The following is a 22,745-nucleotide window of genomic DNA, read 5'->3' as shown; positions in this document are numbered from 1 at the left end:
ATGGAGTTTGACCTGGTTTCTGCAATTTACGCAATGCGGATCCATCGAAGATGGACATCGCGATGGACAATTTGTTTCGAGAAAAAAACAATGGCTCATGGGACCGGAAGAGGATGTAGGTAGGAAAAAATAATGGCTCAATGCGGCTCCATCGAATATGGACATCGCGATGGACAATTTGTTTCGAGGAAAAAACAATGGCTCATGGGACCGGAAGAGAATGTAGGTAGGAAAAAACAATAGCTCATGGGATGGTACGGAGAGGTGCGAAGAGGAAGAGGGTCTAGAAGTATGAGAAAGGTAAGGGATTTTTTTTTAGGTAAATGTTAATTTGTGTTTTTGTTGTTTTAGAAATAAGGATTGATTTGAAAAAATTTAAGTTGTTGATTTTTATTGTGTTTTTTAGTTTTATTTTGTATTTTTTTTGTTTGAAAATAAAAGTTGATTTGGCAAGATTTGATTGGTTAATTCTAACATTTTGCCAAGTAAGCAATGTTGCTGACATGGCGTTCGTAGAAGAAGAGGAATAGCTTCAAAGTAACGTGGGTAAACTCATGTATCTACTTTTATATATTAAGAATAGAAGCGTCATATTTGATATTCTATAGTCTAATACTAAATCATCATAGGATCGAGTGTTTGGTTAAATGGGTAAAGCAACAAATATTTGTGTAAATACCAACCTTTTTATTCTTTGTATATAATCAAGGACCATTCACCTTGGTTTTCTCATAGTTGGTGGAAGATGGTCCCCATGATCTGTTAAGCATCATACTTATCAGTTCATTACATTTGGATTAAAAGATATAAATTATTAACTATAATATAAACAAACAAAAATGAAAGATAAAAATTAAAAAGTAGTTTTATGTTGAAAATTATTTATTTTAAAGGTAGCAGACGCATGCAATGTAACAAAATACAAGTGGATTCACACCTCATCTAGTCTGGTAATAAAAACAGAAGGGTGAATAATTTTTTATTGGTATAGAGAAGCTTGAATGGTAGGTGGGTTAGTAAATAAATACAAGTGGATATTGTTAAACATTTTCCACCTAATGATTCATTGTAGAGATCATTTAAAAAATGGAATGATGAAGACCAAAGGAAACGAAAGCATCTCACAGCTTCGGAGAAAGAAAATAAGAAGCTTCAAATGAAATTTGTCATGAAGACAAAAGGGATTAAGCAAATGAAGTCAACATACATTATTATTGGTTAATTATAATAATCTCCGCCTGCAACACATTACAGTAATACTTCACTTAACTGCTACCGCTTCAAAACTCTGTCTTTGTGAGAGAATTCTGAGTTTGGAGTGCAAACAGAAACCGCTTCCCTTTCCTTACCTTTCTTACTTTCTTGCTGTTGTGAACATGGCTGCTGAACTTGTTGGAGGAGCTTTTCTCTCTTCATTTCTCAATGTTCTTTTTGACAGGCTGTCTGATCCTGAGATCATCAACATGATGAGAGGAAAGAAGGTTGACCAGAAGCTGCTTCAAAGGCTGGAGAACATTCTGAACGTGGTTGAAGCTGTGCTGAATGATGCTGAGAAGAAACAGATCACTGACCCTGCTGTCAAGAGGTGGCTCGAAGATCTCCAAGATGCTGTCTATGATGCTGATGACTTGTTGGATGAAGTCGCCACCAAAGCTGCCACTCAGAAGGATCCACCAGGTAACTTCCTGTCTCGCTTTCTCAGTTTGCAAGATAGGGAGATGGTTACTAGGATTGAAGAAATCATTGCTAGACTAGAAGATATTGCAAAACACAAAGATATCCTTCGTCTAGAAAAGATTGCAGTCAAGAACATGTCAGGGAGAATTGAATCAACATCTCTTGTTCAAAAGTCTGATTTATTTGTTGGTAGGGATCAAGACAGGGAGGATATAGTCAAATTGTTATTAGATGATACTAATGATGGTGAACTATCTGTCATCCCCATCTGGGGTATGGGTGGGATCGGAAAAACTACTTTGGCTAAGTTGGTTTTTAATGATGATAGAGTGCAGCGAAAATTTAATATCAATGCATGGGTTTGTGTTGGGGAAGAATTTGATGTTCTTAAAGTGACAAAGACTGTAATAGAGGAAATAACTTCTAGTCGCTGTGATATGAATAGCTTAAACTCAGCTCAACAACATTTAAGGAGTAAGCTAACAGGGATGAAATTCTTGGTTGTTTTGGATGACTTTTGGAGTAACAATTACACAGCTTGGGCAAATTTTCTGATTCCTTTTAGATGTGGAAGTGAGGGGAGTAAGATCCTTGTGACAACTCGTAGCGAAAAGATTGCAAACATGGTGAAAGGTTTTCATTATCAAGCCTACAATTTGAGTGCGTTGAATGATGAAGATTGTTGGGTAGTGTTTGCAAATCATGCATTTCTTTCTGGAGAGCGTCTAGCTTTTGAAAAAGTTGCCAGAGAAATTGTTAAAAAGTGCAAGGGATTACCTCTAGCTGCTCAAGCACTTGGGAGCTTATTAAGGTCCAAAGATAATGAAAAGGATTGGAATAATGTTTTGAACAGTGAAATTTGGGAATTTTCTGAAGAGGAAATTGAAATTATTCCTGCTTTGAGGATCAGTTATTACCACCTTCCTTCTTACTTAAAACGTTGTTTTGTTTATTGTTCTTTGTATCCCAAAGACTATGAATTTGATAGAGATGAATTGGTGTTATTGTGGATGGCCGAGGGTCTTTTGCAACGGCCGAGGGGGGGAAGCACTTTAGAAGAAGTTGGCTATGAGTATTTTAGTGATTTAGCATCAAGATCATTTTTTCAACCTTCCAATAATGCTTATAATACTTCATTTGTAATGCACGATCTCATGCATGATTTAGCAACGTTCTATGGTGGAAAGTTCTTTTCTAGAACCTTTGAAGTCAAGAATGCAGCAAAGCATGATGTCAAAACTCGCCACTTGTCATGTGCTCGCAAGAATGATGATGATTCGTTTATGAAGATCATGGAAGCATGCAAAAGGTTAAAACATGTGAGGACATTGTTGCAACTCAATTTTCGTAAAGATGGTGGAATCCGAGAGGGAGATAGTGTAGCCGTTCCTTCTGACTTACTAGAACAATTGAAGTGCTTACGAGTTTTGTCATTTAAATTTTTTCCAGATGATGAAAACTTGTTGCATCATTCGATTGGGGAATTGATCCATTTGCGTTATTTGGATCTTTCAGACACATCCATCGTGACTTTACCTGAGTCGTTAAGTTGCTTGTACAATTTACAAACCTTGAAGTTGAGATACTGTAAAAAGCTTAAAAAGCTTCCTAGCAAGATGCAAAATCTTGTGAATTTGCGTCATCTTGATGTTTCTGAAACTGGTTTGGAAGAGATGCCAAAAAAGATGAGCGAATTAAAAGATCTGCAATTTTTAAGTTTCTACATCGTGGGCAAGCATGAAGAGAATGGAGTTGGGGAATTGGGAGGACTAGCACATCTTCATGGGTCATTATGGATTGAGAAATTGGAGAATGTTAAGAATAGTGGTGAAGCATCGAATGCAAGGATGGATGAAAAAATACACCTGAATACTTTATATTTGTGGTGGTCAACGTTTGAAGAAAGTGAGGTTTGTGATTCCGAAAGTGAAAAAGATGTACTTGACAAATTACGTCCTCACAAAGACTTGAAGAAGCTATCCATCAGTTGTTACAGAGGTACCATGTTTCCGGATTGGGTAGGGCAGTCTTCGTACCACAACATGACTTGGTTGGAGCTGAGGGGATGCAGGAATTGTTGGGTGCTTCCTTCACTTGGACAGTTACCCTCTCTGAAGAGGCTGCTCATTTCAGGGCTCGACAAGGTGAAGAAGATTGGTGGGTCATTCTATAAGGGTGATGGAACTCAGCATCAGGAGACACCCTTCCGATCCCTTAAATTTCTCATTATTCAAAGAATGCCTTGCTGGGAGGAATGGGAGTCATATGAATGTGATGATGATGAGGATGCACCATTTCCTCAACTTGACGAACTTCATATATTGCAGTGTCCTAAGTTAAGAGGAGATTTGCCCACTTTCCTTCCGTCTTTGAAATCACTATTCATTTATGAATGCAAGGAGCTTGGTTGTTATCTGCCAAGAGCTCCCATCCTACGCAAATTAATAATAAGGGACAAACAGGAAGCAAGAATGCGGGAGCTACCACTTTCCATGTTGGAGACACTAGTAATTAATGGAGAGCAGCTTGTGGATTCTCTGTTTGAGGCCATGACCCACACCCAACCAACCTCTCTCATAGAGCTACAGATCTCAGAGTGCTCATCAGCCGTATCATTTCCAGAGGATTCTTTGCCCCCTTCATTGGAATATCTAGGCATCTTCAATTGCAAGAATGTAGAATTCCCAATGCACCACCAACAACATCACTCGCTAGAGAGATTAGAATTAGTCAACAGCTGTGATTCGCTTACATCCTTCGCATTGCCAGCGTTCCCAAATCTCAAGGATCTCAGAATCGCAAGACGTGAAAAGTTGACATCTCTGGAGGTGTCACAGTCCCTCCGAGAATTATGGATTGCAGAGTGCCCTAAGCTGGAGAACATAATAAGGCTGCCTGCCTGTTTATGGGAACTCAAAATCAGAGAATGTGGGTTGTTGGGTAAAGGCATAGAGAGGAAGGACACCCACATTTGGCCATCCATTTCCCACATCCCCGTAATATTTGTTGATGAGAAACTGATTCAATATCACCCAACATCTTAAAACAGGTAACTCTTTTGCTCTTTCTCTATATCCCAAACCCACTTCATCTTCTCCAACATAATCTTATTTTTATTTCCAAATTTCTATACCTCATTCAAATTCTGTGTCTCCTACTCTTTTCACACTGTTAATCACCACTCTAGTCAATGCCTACTTTTGGGAACTTATAGTATGGGTATACAATGTCAATTTTGGTCTTTTTTTCCCCCTAATCTTCTTCTTTGTTCTTCATGTATAAGGACATTTAACTATTCTTCTGGGACTTACCAATTTAATGCAGTTCGGTTGTGCACCTCCATTCTTTTAAGGATGCTTCTTTGTTTCTAACATCTCTCTATTGAAGCTTGTTTTGTTAATTCAAGGATCATACCTTGAGAATGATGAAATCTTTCCCTTCCATTTTTTACCTTTTCTATTAATTGTTTTTCTTCTTTCTTTCTTATTTCAATCAGCTACTTTTGCACCATGCCTTGTCTTACACCTAAATGTAAGGCCTTTCGTTACCTTTCTTGGTGTTGCTCCTGCTTTCTTGCCCGTGCCCTTTGTTGGATTTGGTATAAGTTTATTATCTTATTATTAATTCTGTTGAATTAAGAAACTAATAAACTTTGTGATGGCAAACATTTATGGTTGAGTTAATGTGCACTAAGCGAAAATTGTATGAGTTATTATAATGTGTTTGTTTCGGTGCAGCAACAAACAAATTGAAGCGAAGTTGGAGTAAGCTCAATTTGGAGAGCAGGGGAACCTGGTCAAGAATGATTTCATGAGGTGTGGTCTCTGCATCAATAAGAAAGCTGAATTCATGGAAAACACCATCCTCATAGAAAATCAAAAGAAGAAATAGATGATGCAGAACAGAATTTCGCTAAGACCGATAGATCAATCAAAATGCAACAAGAGCACCTTCAATGATAAGGATACAGTTGGAGCAGCCTGTCAAAAATAGGCATAAAGTGTACAAACTTTGCAATGTTCAAAGAAAAAAGGAAGGAAAAACTTAATTATATATTTTGACTGACATTGTCCAATTATCTTTTTTCTCTTAGTAAGAGTTTTCATTCTTCATCATTTCATTCTATTTTAGGATAGCTGATATGAATTATTCTATTTATAAGAAAGAGAGAGCTTAAAAAGTGAGTATCAATTTCTGTCATGAGAAAGGCAAGAGAGCTAGGATGTGAGAATATGTAGAAAAAGCTGTAAGTGGTGTTTGAGAAATTTGTTTTTGTATTTGGCTTGAATTGATATTTGTAACTTGAATTTGTTTATAGTGGAAAATTCTACCATTTTTTGTGGTGGAGATTGGATGTAGATCCCACTTTTGGGATTGAACCAGGATATATCTCGATCTTTTCTATTACAGCTTTCATCCAAAATATCATTAAAATTGTCATCTGCATATCTTTCTGCAAATCTTGTGAAATCGTAAACGCTAGCAAGTTTTTTTTCTTAACAAATCAAGATGCATTCAGAATGTCATTATGTTACAAATATGAAGTGCTTATGGCAAAGATTGTAGTAGCAGCTTCTTTTGTATGTTAGCAATAAGCAAGGATTAGACTGAGCTAGGTAATTTTGTTACAGCCATTATAGGTTAGTTGTTATAGCATTCTTCTTCTATTTTGTGTGTAACAGCATAGTACTACAGGTTGATATATAAGCATTAGTGTATTAATTTATTGACATAGAATTGTAATTGTAATTCATTCTCATTTAGTAAATATACAAATTAGTTTTCTCATTTTCTACTTTCAATTCCTTCAACTCTGCTTTCTTTCTCCATTTTCTGATTTTTTTTCTTACTTTTATTCTCTTAAAGTATAATTTTAGTACCTCACTCTGACAATAGTTTTGGTTGTGTAGCATTGTTGTAGTGCAAAATTTAAATAGTAAAAGTTACAATAGATGGCAACAAAGTTGAAAATCAAATCATATGCTTTGGGTGGAAAGTTCATTCCATTCCCTTGCTGCATAGTTTCAACACTTCACAGGAGCCAAAAGATTAAAAGGTGTCACACATAATCACACATTCCATGCCCTTGGCTATTAATCATTTCTTGAAAATATTAGTGGCATGCTTTCTCACAATGGCAACCTCCATGCGCTACAGGTGCCACACTTTATACTTCAGCTATGAAATTCTTGTTGATACTTGAGACGCAATATATATTTCTTGTGTTTCTTAATTTTCTATTTATTTATTTATTTATTATTATTTCAAGAATGGATCAAACATAAAGGGTTATTTTGCATGGCCATTATTACATTTATTTGATTTATTGGATGACTACAAAGTAAGCTATGGCCAATTATAAAGATATCCAAAACTCTCAGCAAAATGGTACAATTGGTTCTTGAGAGGTAGAATCATGGAAGGACCTTTTCCTGGCATTGAATATTAGGCAACATTGAGCACAGCTTATTGGCCCAAAGATGATGGAGAGGTATTTTGAGAGCTTCAAATTCTCATTTAGTTTTTAATGTCATAGATTCACAATTCCTATTATTCATAATCTTTTAATTTTATTTTGTTTTATTTTTCAGCAGGGCTAGAATATATGGGTGGAAAGATCATGATATGATCAAAGATGCTGAGGGAAAAAATGATGATTGACAAATCGAGTGCAGATATTATCCAGATTCCACATGGATGGAAGGAAATAGATGTGTAACCACAGAGAAGCCCTTTCTCTTTCTCAACTGAAAAAGAATTTTGTGAATAACCTACAAATTGTGCATTCAGATTTGTTGATAAAACTGATAATTTTGATAGCTTAGCTGAGTCCACTACTGAGATACTTTATGCTGTTTGATTTAGAATCATGTTTTTTTTTTTGTTACCAAATAGATTAATTTTCTGTATGAGTAAGTGGCTTTGATTGATTCAATACTCTGTTACACCATCGGGTTTAAAGCAATAATCGAATAAATTAAATTTCCTTTTTGGCAACTCTTCTATATACATTTTTAAAATGGTATATCTCTTTCTCTATGGCTTATTCTGATAATCCTGTATTTTCCAATGAGTAATCCCAATGAATATGTGATATGCCACATCATCCTAATATTTTGCTAAAACTTCTAGCTATGTAGCATATTTCCTTTCCAATAAGTGAGCATCTTAAGTTGCATGATGGACCAACATAATTTTATGGTTAAATTCAGTAGAAATTATTGCAATAAAGTTATGCTCAAATTTATATATTTTTGAATAATTTCAGTCCATATGATATACTAAATTTATCTCAAAATGCATACATTTTATAGTGCTATATAGTTACTGTCTAACTGATAAAGATTTGGTTTGCATTATTGTGTGGTTTGGTCAAACACCAAGCAATGCATCATTACAACTTAAAAAACTGTCATATACTAGTACTTTTTTGAGATTGTTTTTTAAATTTGCTTGTAGAAAATTGTGTGAACGTTCTGATAAGTTTACTAGTCTTGGTGAGTGGTTGACCTTGTGCCATCTCTTTTTAATATGTGGGATTGTTATGGTAAAAATAGTTTATATAAAATAATTTTTTTTAATAGCAAAATCTGATTGGACCATTATTGAAGACTGCATGAAAATGTTGTTGAGGTTGTTGGGATACATGTCTTCAATTTATGTGTTTAGCTTTTAGAATCACCTACTGAGGGGAAAAAAGAAGCTTTTAGGAATCATATTTCCCTCTTAATGAAGCGTAGAAGCCAGAAATAGATAAAGGCTGAATACATGGTTTTCTGGTGTATTTTCTCATTGATTTAATGTGACATCACAAGAATTTTCTTTTCTTTATGCATCATATTTGATCTAGTGCATGGAGCCTTGAACCTATAAGAAAACAAAGCTCATGACGATGATGTAGATTGTAAACAGCAAGAAGGGAAGAGGAATGGACATAGTTAGTGACTCAATTTGCGCTATGTAATGTGACCTGTCATATAGATATCTTCCTTTCTTTTACTTGGGCACTATCAGAGTGTGGCAACAAATTCAAGTATATAGGCATCTTCATTATCCCATGCTGTAATTTAATTTATAATCAAAAGCGTCATATTTGATATTTCTATAGTCTAATACTAAATCAACAAATATTTGTGTAAATACCAACCTTTTTATTCTTTGTATATAATCAAGGACCATTCACCTTGGTTTTCTCATAGTTGGTGGAAGATGGTCCCCATGATCTGTTAAGCATCATACTTATCAGTTCACTACATTTGGATTAAAAGATAAAAATTATTAACTGTAATATAAACAAACAAAAATGAAAGATAAAAATTAAAAAGAAGTTTTATGTTGAAATTATTTATTTTAAAGGTAGCAGATGCATGCAATGTAATAAAACCCTACAACTTGTCTGCTAACAAAATACAAGTGGATTCAAACCTCATCTTGTCTGGTAATAAAAACAGAAGGGTGAATAATTTTTTATTGGTATAGAGAAGCTTGAATGGTAGGTGGGTTAGTAAATAAATACAAGTGGATATTGTTAAACATTTTCCACCTAATGATTCGTTGTAGAGATCATTTAAAAAATGGAATGATGAAGACCAAAGAAACCAAAAGCATCTCACAGCTTTGGAGAAAGACAATAGAAGCTTCACATGGACTTTGTCATGAAGACCAAAGGGATAAAACAAATGAAGTCAACATACATTATTATTGGTTAATTATAATAATCTCCACATGCACCACATTACAATAATACTTCTCTGACCTGCTACCACTTCCATACTGTGTTTGTGAGAGAATTCTGAGTTTGGAGTGCAAACAGAAACCACTTCCCTTTCTTACTTTCTTGATCTTGTGAGCATGGCTGCATCACTCGTTGGAGGAGCTTTCCTCTCTTCTTTTCTCAGTGTTCTTTTCGACAGGCTGTCTGATCCTGAGATCATCAACATGATGCGAGGAAAGAAGGTTGACCAAAAGCTGCTTCAAAGGCTGAAGACCATTCTGAATGTGGTTGAAGCTGTGCTGAATGATGCTGAGAAGAAACAGATTACTGACCCTGCTGTCAAGAGGTGGCTCGAAGATCTCCAAGATGCTGTGTATGATGCTGATGACTTGTTGGATGAAGTCGCCACCAAAGCTGCCACTCAGAAAGATCCACCAGGTAACTTCCTGTCTCGCTTTCTCAATTTGCAAGATAGGGAGATGGTTACTAGGATTGAAGAAATCACTGCTAGACTAGAAGATATTGCAAAACACAAAGATATCCTTCGTCTAGAAAAGATTGCAGCCAAGAACATGTCTGGGAGGATTCCATCAACCTCACTGGTTAAAAAATCTGATATATTTGTTGGAAGGGACAAAGACAGAGATACCATAGTGAAATTGTTGTTAGATGACGATGGTGAGCTGTCTGTGATTCCCATCATGGGCATGGGTGGGATAGGAAAAACTACTTTGGCTAAATTGGTTTATAATGATGACAAAGTGCAGCAGAAGTTTAATGTGAAGGCATGGGTTTGTGTTGGTGAGGTGGAATTTGATGTTCTGAAGGTCACAAAGGCGGTGATAGAGAAAACTTGCAGTCCTTGTTACTCAAATGATTTAGATACAGCTCAAAATCATTTGAAGAATGGGCTAGCGGGGAAGAACTTCTTAGTTGTTCTGGATGATGTATGGAGCAGTAATCGTGAGCGTTGGGAAAATTTTCTAACTCCTTTTGAATGTGGAAGTCAGGTCTGCAAGATTCTTGTAACAACACGTCTTGATACAGTTGCTTCTGTGGTGAAAACTAGACATAATGAAGCTCACAATATGAGTTTGTTGGATGAAGAACAATGCTGGTCAGTGTTTGCAAATCGAGCATGGGATCCTGCAGAATCCCGAGATCATTCAGCTTTAGAAGAAATTGGTAGAAAAATTGTTAAAAAATGTAAAGGATTACCTTTGGCAGCTCAAACAGTTGGAGGGTTATTGAGAGGGAAAGATAATGAAAAGGATTGGAATGATGTTTTGAATAGTGAATTCTGGGAACTCTCTGAGGAGGATAGTGGGATTCTTCCTGCATTGAGAATCAGTTATTACCACCTCCCATCCTATTTAAAACGCTGCTTTGTTTATTGTTCTTTGTATCCGAAGGACTTTGAATTTGATAGAGATGAATTGACATTATTGTGGATGGCGGAAGGTCTTTTGCTAGAACCAAAGAGTGGAAACACTTTGGAAGAAATTGGTTATGAATATTTTGATGATTTGGTTTCGAGATCATTTTTTCAACATTCTAACACTTATGTGAATTCATTTGTGATCCACGATCTCATGCATGATTTAGCAAAGTTCTATGGTGGAAAGTTCTTTTCTAGTATCCTTCAACTCAAGAATGCAGCAAAGCATGATACCAGAACTCGCCACTTGTCATGTGCTCGCCGCAAGAATGATGAGGATTTGCTTATGAAGATCACGGAAGCATGCCATAGGTTAAAACATGCGAGGACATTGTTGCAAATTTATAATGAATATGGTCTATTCTCAGTGGGAGATAGAGTAGCCGTTTCTTGTGACTTACTAGAACAATTAAAGTGTTTACGAGTTTTGTCATTTAATTTTCTTTCAGATGATGAAAACTTGATGCATGGTTCAATTGGCAAATTGATCCATTTGCGTTATTTGGATCTTTCATACACATCCATCGTGACTTTGCCCGAGTCTTTAAGTTGCTTGTACAATTTACAAACCTTGAAGTTGAGAAACTGTAGAAAACTTAAAAAGCTTCCTAGCAAGATGCAAAATCTTGTGAATTTGCGTCATCTTGATGTTTTTGAAACTGGTTTGGAAGAGATGCCAAAAAAGATGAGCGAATTAAAAGATTTGCAAATTTTAAGTTGCTATATTGCGGGCAAACATGAAGAGAATGGGATTGGAGAATTGGGAGAGCTAGCAAATCTTCATGGATCATTGTGGATTCAGAAATTAGAGAATGTTAAGATTAGTGGGGAAGCATGGAGTGCAAGAATGGATGAAAAAATGCACCTGAATGCTTTAGATTTGAGTTGGACATCATTTGAAGAAAGTGAGGTTTGTGATTCCCAAACTGAAAAAGATATACTTGAGAAATTACGTCCTCACAAAGACTTGAAGGAGCTATCCATCGGGTGTTACAGAGGTACGATGTTTCCGGATTGGGTAGGGCAGTCTTCGTACCACAACATGACTTCGTTGGAGCTGAGTGGATGCAGGAATTGTTGGGTGCTTCCTTCACTCGGACAGTTACCTGCTCTAACGAGATTGCTGATTTCAGGTTGTGATAAGCTGAAGAAGATTGGTGGGTCATTCTATAAGGGTGATGGAACTCATCAGCATCAGGAGACACCCTTCCGATCCCTTAGATCTCTGGACTTTCGTCATATGCGTTGCTTGGAGGAATGGGAGTCGTATGCATGTGATGATGATGATGATGCACCATTTCCTCAACTTGAGACGCTTATTATAGAGAACTGCCCTAAGTTAAGAGGAGATTTGCCCACTTTCCTTCCGTCTTTGAAACAATTTTACATTTCAGGATGCGAGGAGCTTGATTGTTATCTGCCAAGAGCTCCCATCCTATGCGAATTAAGAATACATGGCAAACAGGAAGCAAGAATGCGGGACCTACCACTTTCACTGCAACATCTAAGAATCGAAGGAAAGCAGCTTGTGGAGGATGTGTTTGAGGCCATGACCCACACCCAACCAACCTCTCTCAGTTATTTAAGAATCTCAAAGTGCTCGTCAGCAATATCATTTCCAGGGGATTCTTTGCCCCCTTCATTGAAACAGTTGCGGATCAATAACTGCAAGAATGTAGAATTCCCAATGCAACACCAACAACATGAGTCACTAACCAGTCTTGAAATAGACAACAGCTGTGATTCACTTACATCCTTCCCATTGTCAGCGTTCCCAAATCTCAAGTCCCTCATAATCGCCAGACGAGAAAATTTGACATCTCTAGAGGAGCTGTCACAATCACAGTCCCTTCGAGAATTAAGGGTTGAAGAATGCCCTAAGCTGGAGAACATAATAAGGCTGCCTGCCTCTTTAAGGGAACTCTCCATCAGCAAATGTCAGTTGTTGGGTGAAGGCATAGAGAGGAAGGACCCCCACATTTGGCCATCCATTTCCCACATCCCCGGTATTTATGTTGATGGGAAACAGATTCACAATGACTCAACATCTTAAAACAGGTAAAGCATTGTTTTTTGTCATCTATATTTCATTCTAAACCTTACAAATCCTCATTCTATGAGCCTTATTTTTCACTGTTCATTATGTCATTTGGGAAAAAGATTAGTGACATGCTTTCTCACAATGACAACCCCCAGGCCCCAACACATTCATTTAGTTCTATGTTATAATAATGCAAAACAGGGCATCAAGGTAAAACCTCTTTCAACATATTACTCCCAAAAGGCAAAAAAAAATAGCAATGGACTAACCACTATCTATTCATTATGATTGACATTCTGTGTTTTTAAATTTTTATTATTAGTTACAAAATGACATGAAATTTCCAACTAGCAGTTCAAGATTCAGGTTTCTTAGCATTTCATAGTTTTCATTAATGTCCTCAACTATGGGTACTACTCATTTATGTATAACTACCACCATCTATGTTTTGGCTGATGCAGAGAGTCCATTTTCAAATGAAGGGGTGTTTTTTCTTGTGTATTTTATTTTTCAATTAGATTATTTTACTGTATAGCTATGTAGCCTATTTCCTTTCCAATAAGTGAGCATCTTAAATTGCATGAAGAACCAAGATAATATAATTTTAGCGAACGATATAATAAATTTATCTTCAAATGCATGCATTTTATGGTGCTATGTAGTTACTGATAAAGATTTGGCTTGAATTATCATGTGGTCAGGTCAAAGAATACCAAGCAATGCACATTACAAGATGTGTCAAGGATGAAATACTTGTATGCAGTATAGGTGCCACACTTGATACCTTCAGCTATGAAATTTTTGTTGATATTTGAGACACATAATATATACTTCTTGTGTTTCCTAATTTTCTCTTTCACAATATAAATTCATGAGAACTCTTAATCTCTTATATTCGTGTTCTTTTTTCATTTTCCTTTTATTTTTTATTTTTCTTAACAGGGCTCTAATATATGGGAAGCAGGATACTTATGTGATAGGAAAAGTTATGGGAAAATAAAATGATAGTTGAGAAATTGAGTGAATGATGGTTCTAATGAGTCAGTCTCTTTTTCTTCGAAACACCTTAGTCTATGGGATACTATGAGGTAGAAATCAAAATGAGTGTTTGGTGTGAGGTGTTCACTTTTCTGTTGAAAAAAAAGGAGAGGCATGAGTGACTTGTAATCTATCTTGACAAATTTGTAATCTAAACTTGATTAGTGAAAATCCAATCCCACCATTTTTTGTGTTGGGGACTGGATATAGATTCATATTGAACTAGGATATATTGCCTGGGTAACTCTTCTACCTTAGTCTCTTAATTAAAATTTTTATTTGCTGCATTTCATGAGTTCTCATAAACTGTTATAAACGGTCGTACTAGTACTTTTGAGATTGTTTTGTAAATTTTCTTGAATTTCCTAATTTTCCATTTTATCTACTTTTTTTTTCCTGGCAGGAATGGATCAAATATAAAGGGGTATTTTGCATGGTCCTTTCTAGATTTATTTGAGTTATTGGATGGTTACAAAGTAAGCCATGGCCTATATTTTGTCGACAGAAATAATCCAGAATTGAAGAGATATCCAAAACTCTCTGCAAAATGGTTTAATTGGTTCTTGAGAGGTAGAAGAAGCACTTCTATAGTTGCTGTTATGAAGCTTGTAAAGGATCCATCTTATATTTCTATTTGACACTTATTTGTTTAATTTTTTTGCATTAGAGCTAAGTGTGGGAGTGTATTGTAGAAGAAGAAACTTTTAGCATAATAGTTTTTCATTTCTACATTGTATTCCAAATGTTGTTGTCAACTACAGAAAAATATAATGATAAAAGTGGAAGGATAATATTTAAAGTTGTCATTGGTCACATAAATTTATCACTCTATTTTGTTCTTTATCTTATACATATGACACATTATTAGAAATGGAACCTCTGATATACATACCGTGTTTGTTTGTACCTTCACAATCGTTCTAAATCCATAAGCTGAAAAATCATAAATCAAACCATTTCATAGAACATATTAAACTCTCTACAAAAACAGTAAGATAACGTTGAAACGTGCCTGTATTGATAAACTGTGAAGCAAAACGGGCTAACTTGGCAAAGATGAAAACATTGAAGACCAAATTAATTGAAATCATTGAAGCAGATGATGCCCCACTTATAGTGGTGGTGCAGCGTGATTTGGATTCCTAGGTCTGTTCTCTTTTTGTTCTGTTTCTTTTCTTATCTTGCTCTTTAGCAAAGATAAAATTATTCAGTTTACTGTAATATAAACAAACAAAAATAATAGATAAAATTTAAAAGTAGTTTTATGTTGAAGTTATTTATTTAAAAGGTAGTAGATGTATTCATTGTAGTATGAAACAAAACACTACAACTTGTCTGATAACAAAATACATGTGGATTCACATCACACCTTATAATGTCTGGTAATGAAAACACAAAGGTGAATAATTTTTTATGGTATAGAGAAGATTGAATGGTAGGTGGGTTAGTAAATAAATACAAGTGGATATTGTTAAACATTTTCCACCTAATGATTCGTTGAAGGGATCATTTAAAAAATGGAATGATGAAGACCAAAGGCACTGAAAGCATCTCACAGCTTCGGAGAAAGACAATAAGAAGCTTCACATGAACTTTATCATGAAGACCAAAGGGATAACATATATTATTATTGGTCAACTATAACACTCTCAGCATGGACCACATTACAATAATATTTCGCTGACCTGCTACCACTTCCATACTCTCTGTGTTTGTGAGAGAATTCTGAGTTCGGAGTGCAAACAGAAACCGCTTCCCTTTCCTTCCCTTTCTTAGTCTTGCTCCTGTGAACATGGCTGCTTCACTTGTTGGAGGAGCTTTTCTCTCTTCTTTTATCGGTATTCTTTTTAATCGGCTGTCCGATCCTGCCATCATCAAGATGATGCGAGGAAAGAAGGTTGACCAGAAGCTGCTTCAAAAGCTGGAGAACATTCTGAACGTGGTTGAAGCTGTGCTGAATGATGCAGAGAAGAAACAGATCACTGACCCTGCTGTCAAGAGGTGGCTTGAAAATCTCCAAGATGCTGTCTACGATGCTGATGACTTGTTGGATGAACTTGCCACCAAAGCTGCCAAACAGAAGGATCCACCAGGTAACTTACTGTCTCGCTTTCTCAATTTGCAAGATAGGGAGATGGTTACTAGGATTGAAGACATCATTGCTAGACTAGAAGATATCGCAAAACACAAAGATATTCTTCGTCTAGAAAAGATTGCAGCCAAGAACATGTCTGGGAGGATTCCATCAACCTCACTGGTTAAAAAATCGGATATATTTGTTGGAAGGGACAAAGAGCGAGATACCATAATGAAATTGTTATTAGATGATGTTAACAATGGTGAACTGTCTGTGATTCCCATCGTGGGCATGGGTGGGATAGGAAAAACTACTTTGGCTAAATTGGTTTACAATGAAGACATGGTGCTGCAAAAATTTAACGTGAAGGCATGGGTTTGTGTGGGTGAGGAGGAATTTGATGTTCTTAAGGTCACAAAGGCTGTGATAGAAAAAACTTGCAGTCCTTGTTACTCAAATGATTTAGATACAGCTCAAAATCATTTGAAGAATGCGCTAGCGAGGAAGAAATTCTTAGTTGTTCTGGATGATGTATGGAGCAGCAATCGTGAGGGTTGGGAAATTTTTCTAACTCCTTTTGAATGTGGAAGTGAGGGAGGCAAGATTCTTGTAACAACACGTCTTGATACGGTTGCTTCTATGGTGAAAACTAAACATAATGAAGATCACAATTTGAGTTTGTTGGATGAAGAACAATGCTGGTCAGTGTTTGCAAATCGTGCATGGGATCCTGCCGAATCCCGAGATCATTCAACCTTAAAAGAAATTGGTAGAAAAATTGTTAAAAAATGTAAAGGATTACCTTTGGCAGCTCAAACACTTGGAGGATTATTGAGAGGGAAAGATAATGAAAAGGATTGGAATGATGTTTTGAATAGTGAATTCTGGGAACTCTCTGAGGAGGATAGCGTGATTCTTCCTGCATTGAGAATCAGTTATTTCCACCTTCCTTCGTATTTAAAACGCTGCTTTGTTTACTGTTGTTTGTATCCAAAGGACTTTGGAAGAAATTGGTTATGAATATTTTGATGATTTGGTTTCGAGATCATTTTTTCAACATTCCAACTCTGATGATAATACATTTGTGATGCACGACCTCATGCATGATTTAGCAACATTTTACGGTGGGAAGTTCTTTTCTAGAATCTTTGAACTCAAGAATACCGTCAAGCATGATACAAAAACTCGCCACTTGTCATGTGCTCAAAAGAATGATGATGATTTGCTTATGAAGATCACAGAAGCATGCGACAAGTTAAAACATGCGAGGACATTGTTGCAAATTTTTAATAAATATGGTGTATTCTCAGCGGGAGATAGAGTAGCCGTATCTTGTGACTTACTAGAACAATTAAAGTGTTTACGAGTTTTGTCATTTAATTTTTTTTCAGATGATGAAAACTTGATGCATGGTTCTATTGCCAAATTGATCCATTTGCGTTATTTGGATCTTTCATGCACATCCATCGTGACTTTGCCTGAGTCTTTAAGTTGCTTTTACAATTTACAAACCTTGAAGTTGAGATACTGTGAAAAACTTAAAAAGCTTCCTAGCAAGATGCAAAATCTTGTGAATTTGCGTCATCTTGATATTTCCGGCACTGATGATTTGGAAGAGATGCCAAAAAAGATGAGCGAATTAAAAGATTTGCAATTTTTAAGTGACTATATTGCGGGCAAACATGAAGAGAATGGGATTGGAGAATTGGGAGAGCTAGCACATCTTCATGGTTCATTGTGCATTCAGGAATTAGAGAATGTTAAGAATAGTGGTGAAGCATCGAATGCAAGGATGGATGAAAAAATACACCTGAATGCTTTATATTTGACATGGTCATCAGGTGAAGATAGTGAGGTTTTTGATTCCCAAAGTGAAAAAGATGTACTTGACAAATTGCGTCCTCATGAAGACTTGAAGAAGCTATGGGTCTTGGGTTACAGAGGTACGATGTTTCCGGATTGGGTAGGGCAGTCTTCGTACCACAACATGACTGTGTTGAGGCTGAGTGGATGCAGGAATTGTTGGGTGCTTCCTTCACTTGGACAGTTACCCTCTCTGGAGAGGCTGATCATTGAAGAGTTCGACAAGGTGAAGAAGATTGGTGGGTCATTCTATAATGGAACTCATCAGCATCAGGAGACACCCTTCCGATCCCTTAAAATTCTCATTATTCGAAGAATGCCTTGCTGGGAGGAATGGGAGTCATATGAATGTGATGATGATGATGATGCACCATTTCCGAAACTTGAGACACTTGTGATATGGGATTGTCCTAAGTTAAGAGGAGATTTGCCCACTTTCCTTCCGTCTTTGAAATCACTACATGCGAGGAGATTGGATGTTATGTGCCAAGAGCTCCCATCCTACGCTCATTAAGAATAGATGGCAAACAGGAAGCAAGAATGCGGGAGCTACCACTTTCCATGTTGGAGAGACTATGGGTTAATGGAGAGCAGCAGGTGGAGTATGTGTTTGAGGCCATGACCCACACCCAACCAACCTCTCTCATAAAGCTAGACATCTCAGAGTGCTCATCAGTGGTATCATTTCCAGGGGATGCTTTGCCCCCTTCGTTGAAAGAGTCGCGCATATACGATTGCAAGAATGTAGAATTCCCAATGCAATACCAACAACATCACTCGCTACAGAGATTAGAAATACACAACAGCTGTGATTCGCTTACATCCTTCGCATTGCCAGCGTTCCCGAATCTCAATGATCTGAGAATTGAAAGATGTGAAAATTTGACATCTCTGGAGCTGTCACAGTCACAGTCCCTCCGATATTTAGGGGTTGAAGAATGCCCTAAGCTGGAGAAGATAATAAGGCTGCCTGCCTGTTTAAGTGAACTCATAATTTGGCCATCCATTTCCCACATCCCCCGCATTGAACTCGATGGGAAATGGATTCGCAATGAGTCAACATCTTAAAAGAGGTAACTCTTTTGCTATCTCTCTGTATCCCAAACCCACTTCATCTTCTCCAACATCATATTCATTCTCTCCTACTTAATCTTATTTTTATTTCCAAATTTCTATACCTCATTCAAATTCTGTGTCTCCTACTCTTTTGCGGAAAACACAAAACTGAATCCTCTCTTTTCACGCTGTTAATCACCACTCTAGTCAATGCCTACTTTTGGGAACATATAGTTTTTTATTTTTGGGACTTATAGTATGGGTATACAATGTCAATTTTGGTATTTTTTTTTCCTAATTTCTTCTTCTTTGTTCTTCGTGTATAGGGACATTTAATGATTCTTCTGGAACTTGTCAATTTAATGCAATTCGATTGTGCACCTCCATTCTTGTAAGGATGCTTCTCTGTCCCTAACATCTCTATTTGGATTTAATGTTACGTTTCTCCTATATTTTGCTTTTCTTTTTTTTTTTCTCTGTTAAAACTGAAAGGGTTCTGAGAGAAGTAATTGACATTGCAGTACAAGTTTAAAATTTTAGATTGTTGATTTTTTTTCCCCTCTCTCTGATAGCATGGTTAAATTTGATTATTTGGGGCCAGTAATGTTGAAAGCTGGGCCGAGTGGCTGATATGATGATCTCAAAACAATGTTGCTCAACTCAAGGAAGATATGAATTCCGAGGCATGTCTTTGAGTAAGTTTCTGTTTACCCCATAAGTATTCATGAGCAGTGTTGAGCAAGTGGGCAATGGCATGGCTTATAAGCAGAAACAAATGGCCATATATTTTTCCTTTTCGGGAAAAAGGTGGGGGGGGGGGGGGTGGTTCAGAGAGAGAATAGGGATTTTGGGGATAATGTTATATATAAACTACATATAGCATAAACATGCTTTGTTCTACTTCTAAGTGCAAACACAATGTTTATTAGAAGGTTATAGTTTTGTTAATTCAAGGATCATCCCTTGAGAATGATGAAATCTTTCCCTTCCATTTTTTTGCCTTTGTCAGTAACGGTATTCTTTTTTTTCCTATTTCAATCAGCTATCTGAGGCCTTTCATTACCTTTCTTGGTCTCGCTCTTGCTTGCTTGCCAGTGGCCTTTGTTGGATTTGGTATATGTTTATTATCTTATTATTAACTTCTGTTGAACTAAGAAACTAATAACTTTGAGATGGCAAACATTTATGGTTGAGTTAATATGGGCTAAGCACAAATTGTATGAGTTGTTCTAATGTGTTTGTTTTGGTGCAGCAAGAAACAAATTGGAGCAAGTTGGAGTAAACACAATTTGGAGAGCAAGCTAACCTGGTCAAGAATTCATGGAAGACATCATCCTTGTATAAAATCAAAAGAAGAAATGGAAGACATCATCCATGTTTTCCCTTTATACCAATCTTATCCATGATTTTTGCACTGATCTTTTTACCAACACATCTCAATTATTTCATTGAAACCTCAAATTTCAAATCAACAAGACCACAAGAAGGGAAAAAACATCTCCATTTCCAAAACCATATCCAATTAGTAGCACATTCAAAATGCAAAGGAACACTCTACCCTAATCTCTGTGTCTCAGCCTTATCCACATTCCCAAACCGTGAAACAAAAACAATGCCACAAATAATCTCCAAAGTTGTCAACCACACAGTCCATGAAGTCAAATCTTCATCCAACAACTGCACCAACATAATCAAGAATCTCCAAAACACTCTCAACACCATTGAGAAAAGAGCCTTAGATGATTGTCTCAAACTCTTTGATGACACCATAGTAGAACTCAACACCACCATTCTTGATCTCTCAAAAAATCCATCATCATCATCATCATCATCTTCCAACCAAGATTTATTGCATTTTCTTCATGTATAGGGACATCTACTGATTCCTCTGGGACTTGTCAATTTATTGCATTTGGGTGCTTGTAAGGATGCTTGTCTCTCTCTCTAAGCTCTCTATTTGGAATTTGGATTTAACCTTAGGTTTGTCCTATACTTTGCTTTCTTCTGTTGAAACTTCAAGGGTTCCTGGAGGATTAATTGGCATTGCTGTACAAGTTTAACATTAAAAATGCTCGAATTTATAATTCTATACTCTTCAAAAGTCTCATGTTTGAAGTCTGCAACAAACAAATATAGGAAATCTTTGGGCATGCTTAAAGAAAGATCTTGTAGAATAATTGAGTTATTTGTTTCACTTTTCTTAATGCAGAAAGATCCTAAAAGTTTTGTACGTGGCAATTCTTTTCTGGTTGAGTACATGGACAAGGAGCTACACATTCTTGTCTCAGACAGGAACTTCAAGCTGGGCCACTCTTAGAGGTATTCTCCTACACTGCGTTACTCTTATGATTCATAACATTTTAATGGGATCATAAACAAGTAAGCACAAGCATTAAATTTATCTTGTGCCTTTTTCCAATTTTCCACAAAATTCTGAGATTGTTGCTTCCTTTTCCAATTCCAATATAGCATGGTTAAAGTTGGTTATTTGGAGCAAGTAATGCTGAAAGCTAGGCTGAGTAGCTGATATGGTGATCTCAAAATAATGTTGCTCAACTCAAGGAAGAAATGAATTCTGAGGCATGTCTTTTGAGTAAGTTTTTAGTTTTGACTAGTATTAGATGGCCATTATTGTTTAGCTCATAAGTATGCATGACACAGTATTGAGCAAGTGGCCTTGAGAATGATGAATTCTTTCCCTTTCCATTCTTGCCTTTGTCATTAATGTTTTTCTTCTTTTATTCTTATTTCTGTAAGCTAGGTTTGCACTATGCCTTGACTCATACCCAAATCTAAGGCCTTTCATTACCTTTCCTGGTGTTGCTCTTGCTTGCTTGCTCGTGGCCCTTGCTGGTTTCAGTATGCCATTTATTATCTTCCCCTTTCAACTTTTGCCTTTGTCATTAACGGTTTTACTTCTTTTTATTGTTATTTCTGTAAGCTACTTTTGCACCACCCCTTGACTCACCCAAATCTAAGTCCTTTCATTACATTTATTGGTGTTGCTCTTGCTTGCTTGCTCGCTCGTGGCCCTCGTTGGTTTGATATGCTGTTTACTATCTTAGTATTAACTTCTGTTGAATTAAGAAATTAATTAACCTTGTGATGACTATGCACTAAGCAAAAACTGTATGAGTTGTTCCAATGTGTTTGTTTTGGTGTAGCAACAGATGAATCGAAGCAAAGTTGGATTAAGCCTAATTAGGAGACCAAAGGAATCTGGGCAAGAATGATGGAGGAAAATCGAATCCCAAACAAATCAGATGAGGTGCAGTCTCTGCATCAATGCAAAGGAAGAATTCATGGAAGACATCATCCTCGTACAAAATTAAAAGAAGAAATGGATGATGAAAAACATAATTTTTCAAGGACAGATAGACCAATCAAAATGCAACAAGAATACCTTCAATGATATGGATACAGTTGGAGCAACCTGTCAAAAATAGGCAGAAAGCTTACAAACTTTTCAAAGTAAAAAAGGAAGGACAAACTTAGTTTTATATTTTTATTTACACTGAACAATTATCTTTTTTTTTCTTAAGAGTTTTCATGCCTTCATCGTTTCATTCTATTTTAGGAGAGCTGATATGAGTTATACTGTTTATACGAAAGAGAGAGCTTAGAAAGTGAGAATCAATTTCTGTTATGAAAAAGGCAAGAGAGCCAGGATGTGAGAATATCTAGAAAAAGCTATAGTGCCGTTTGAGAAATTTGTTTTTTGTATTGGCTTGAATTGGTATTTGTAACATGAATTTGTTTATAGTGAAAAATTCTACCATTTATTATGGTGGAGACTAGATGTAGATCCCACTTTGGGATTAAACCAGGATACATCGTGTTG

General features: G+C 36.4%; 3 protein-coding genes across 17 annotated transcripts; all 3 read left to right on the top strand.

Annotated features, from left to right (window-relative positions):
- The first annotated feature begins 1,053 nt into the window (after positions 1–1,053).
- Positions 1,054–6,064, top strand: LOC112728533 (putative disease resistance RPP13-like protein 1). 4 transcript variants are annotated; one of them, XM_072210208.1, is made up of 3 exons: positions 1,058–1,253; positions 1,439–4,726; positions 5,415–6,064. In XM_072210208.1, the coding sequence occupies exon 2, from the start codon at positions 1,464–1,466 to the stop codon at positions 4,719–4,721; it is 3,258 nt and encodes a 1,085-aa protein (XP_072066309.1). In that variant the 5' UTR covers positions 1,058–1,253; positions 1,439–1,463; the 3' UTR covers positions 4,722–4,726; positions 5,415–6,064. The 4 variants fall into 4 exon arrangements, 2 of the variants coding, with proteins under 2 accessions (XP_025634490.1, XP_072066309.1); XR_011869028.1 differs by adding an exon at positions 5,174–5,275 and having other exon boundaries at positions 1,060–4,726; XM_025778705.3 differs by having other exon boundaries at positions 1,054–4,726.
- A 3,072-nt stretch (positions 6,065–9,136) lies between these two features.
- LOC112728528 (putative disease resistance RPP13-like protein 1) lies at positions 9,137–14,727 on the top strand. Of its 2 annotated transcripts, none has more exons than XM_025778695.3 (3): positions 9,137–12,887; positions 13,572–13,638; positions 14,312–14,727. In XM_025778695.3, exon 1 carries the CDS (start codon positions 9,529–9,531, stop codon positions 12,880–12,882), a length of 3,354 nt encoding a protein of 1,117 aa, XP_025634480.1. In that variant the 5' UTR covers positions 9,137–9,528; the 3' UTR covers positions 12,883–12,887; positions 13,572–13,638; positions 14,312–14,727. The 2 variants fall into 2 exon arrangements, with proteins under 2 accessions (XP_025634480.1, XP_072066308.1); XM_072210207.1 differs by having other exon boundaries at positions 13,813–14,727.
- Positions 14,728–15,562: 835 nt separating this feature from the next.
- On the top strand, positions 15,563–22,735 carry LOC112728529 (putative disease resistance protein At3g14460). 11 transcript variants are annotated; one of them, XM_072210203.1, is made up of 9 exons: positions 15,563–16,001; positions 17,377–18,921; positions 19,231–19,295; positions 19,506–19,599; positions 19,947–20,017; positions 20,157–20,884; positions 21,114–21,223; positions 21,374–21,497; positions 21,662–22,735. In XM_072210203.1, exons 1-2 carry the CDS (start codon positions 15,701–15,703, stop codon positions 18,360–18,362), a joined length of 1,287 nt encoding a protein of 428 aa, XP_072066304.1. In that variant the 5' UTR covers positions 15,563–15,700; the 3' UTR covers positions 18,363–18,921; positions 19,231–19,295; positions 19,506–19,599; positions 19,947–20,017; positions 20,157–20,884; positions 21,114–21,223; positions 21,374–21,497; positions 21,662–22,735. The 11 variants fall into 11 exon arrangements, with proteins under 11 accessions (XP_072066304.1, XP_072066300.1, XP_072066299.1 ...); XM_072210199.1 differs by having other exon boundaries at positions 15,565–18,921; positions 20,157–20,826; positions 21,666–21,763; positions 22,069–22,735; XM_072210198.1 differs by having other exon boundaries at positions 15,565–18,921; positions 21,666–21,763; positions 22,075–22,735.
- The last annotated feature ends 10 nt before the right edge of the window (positions 22,736–22,745 follow it).

The sequence above is a fragment of the Arachis hypogaea genome, chromosome 12, assembly GCF_003086295.3.
Source record: "Arachis hypogaea cultivar Tifrunner chromosome 12, arahy.Tifrunner.gnm2.J5K5, whole genome shotgun sequence".
NCBI lineage: Eukaryota > Viridiplantae > Streptophyta > Magnoliopsida > Fabales > Fabaceae > Arachis > Arachis hypogaea.
The sequence above is the reverse complement of the archived record's forward strand: the minus strand, read 5'-3'. Positions and strand labels throughout refer to the sequence as shown.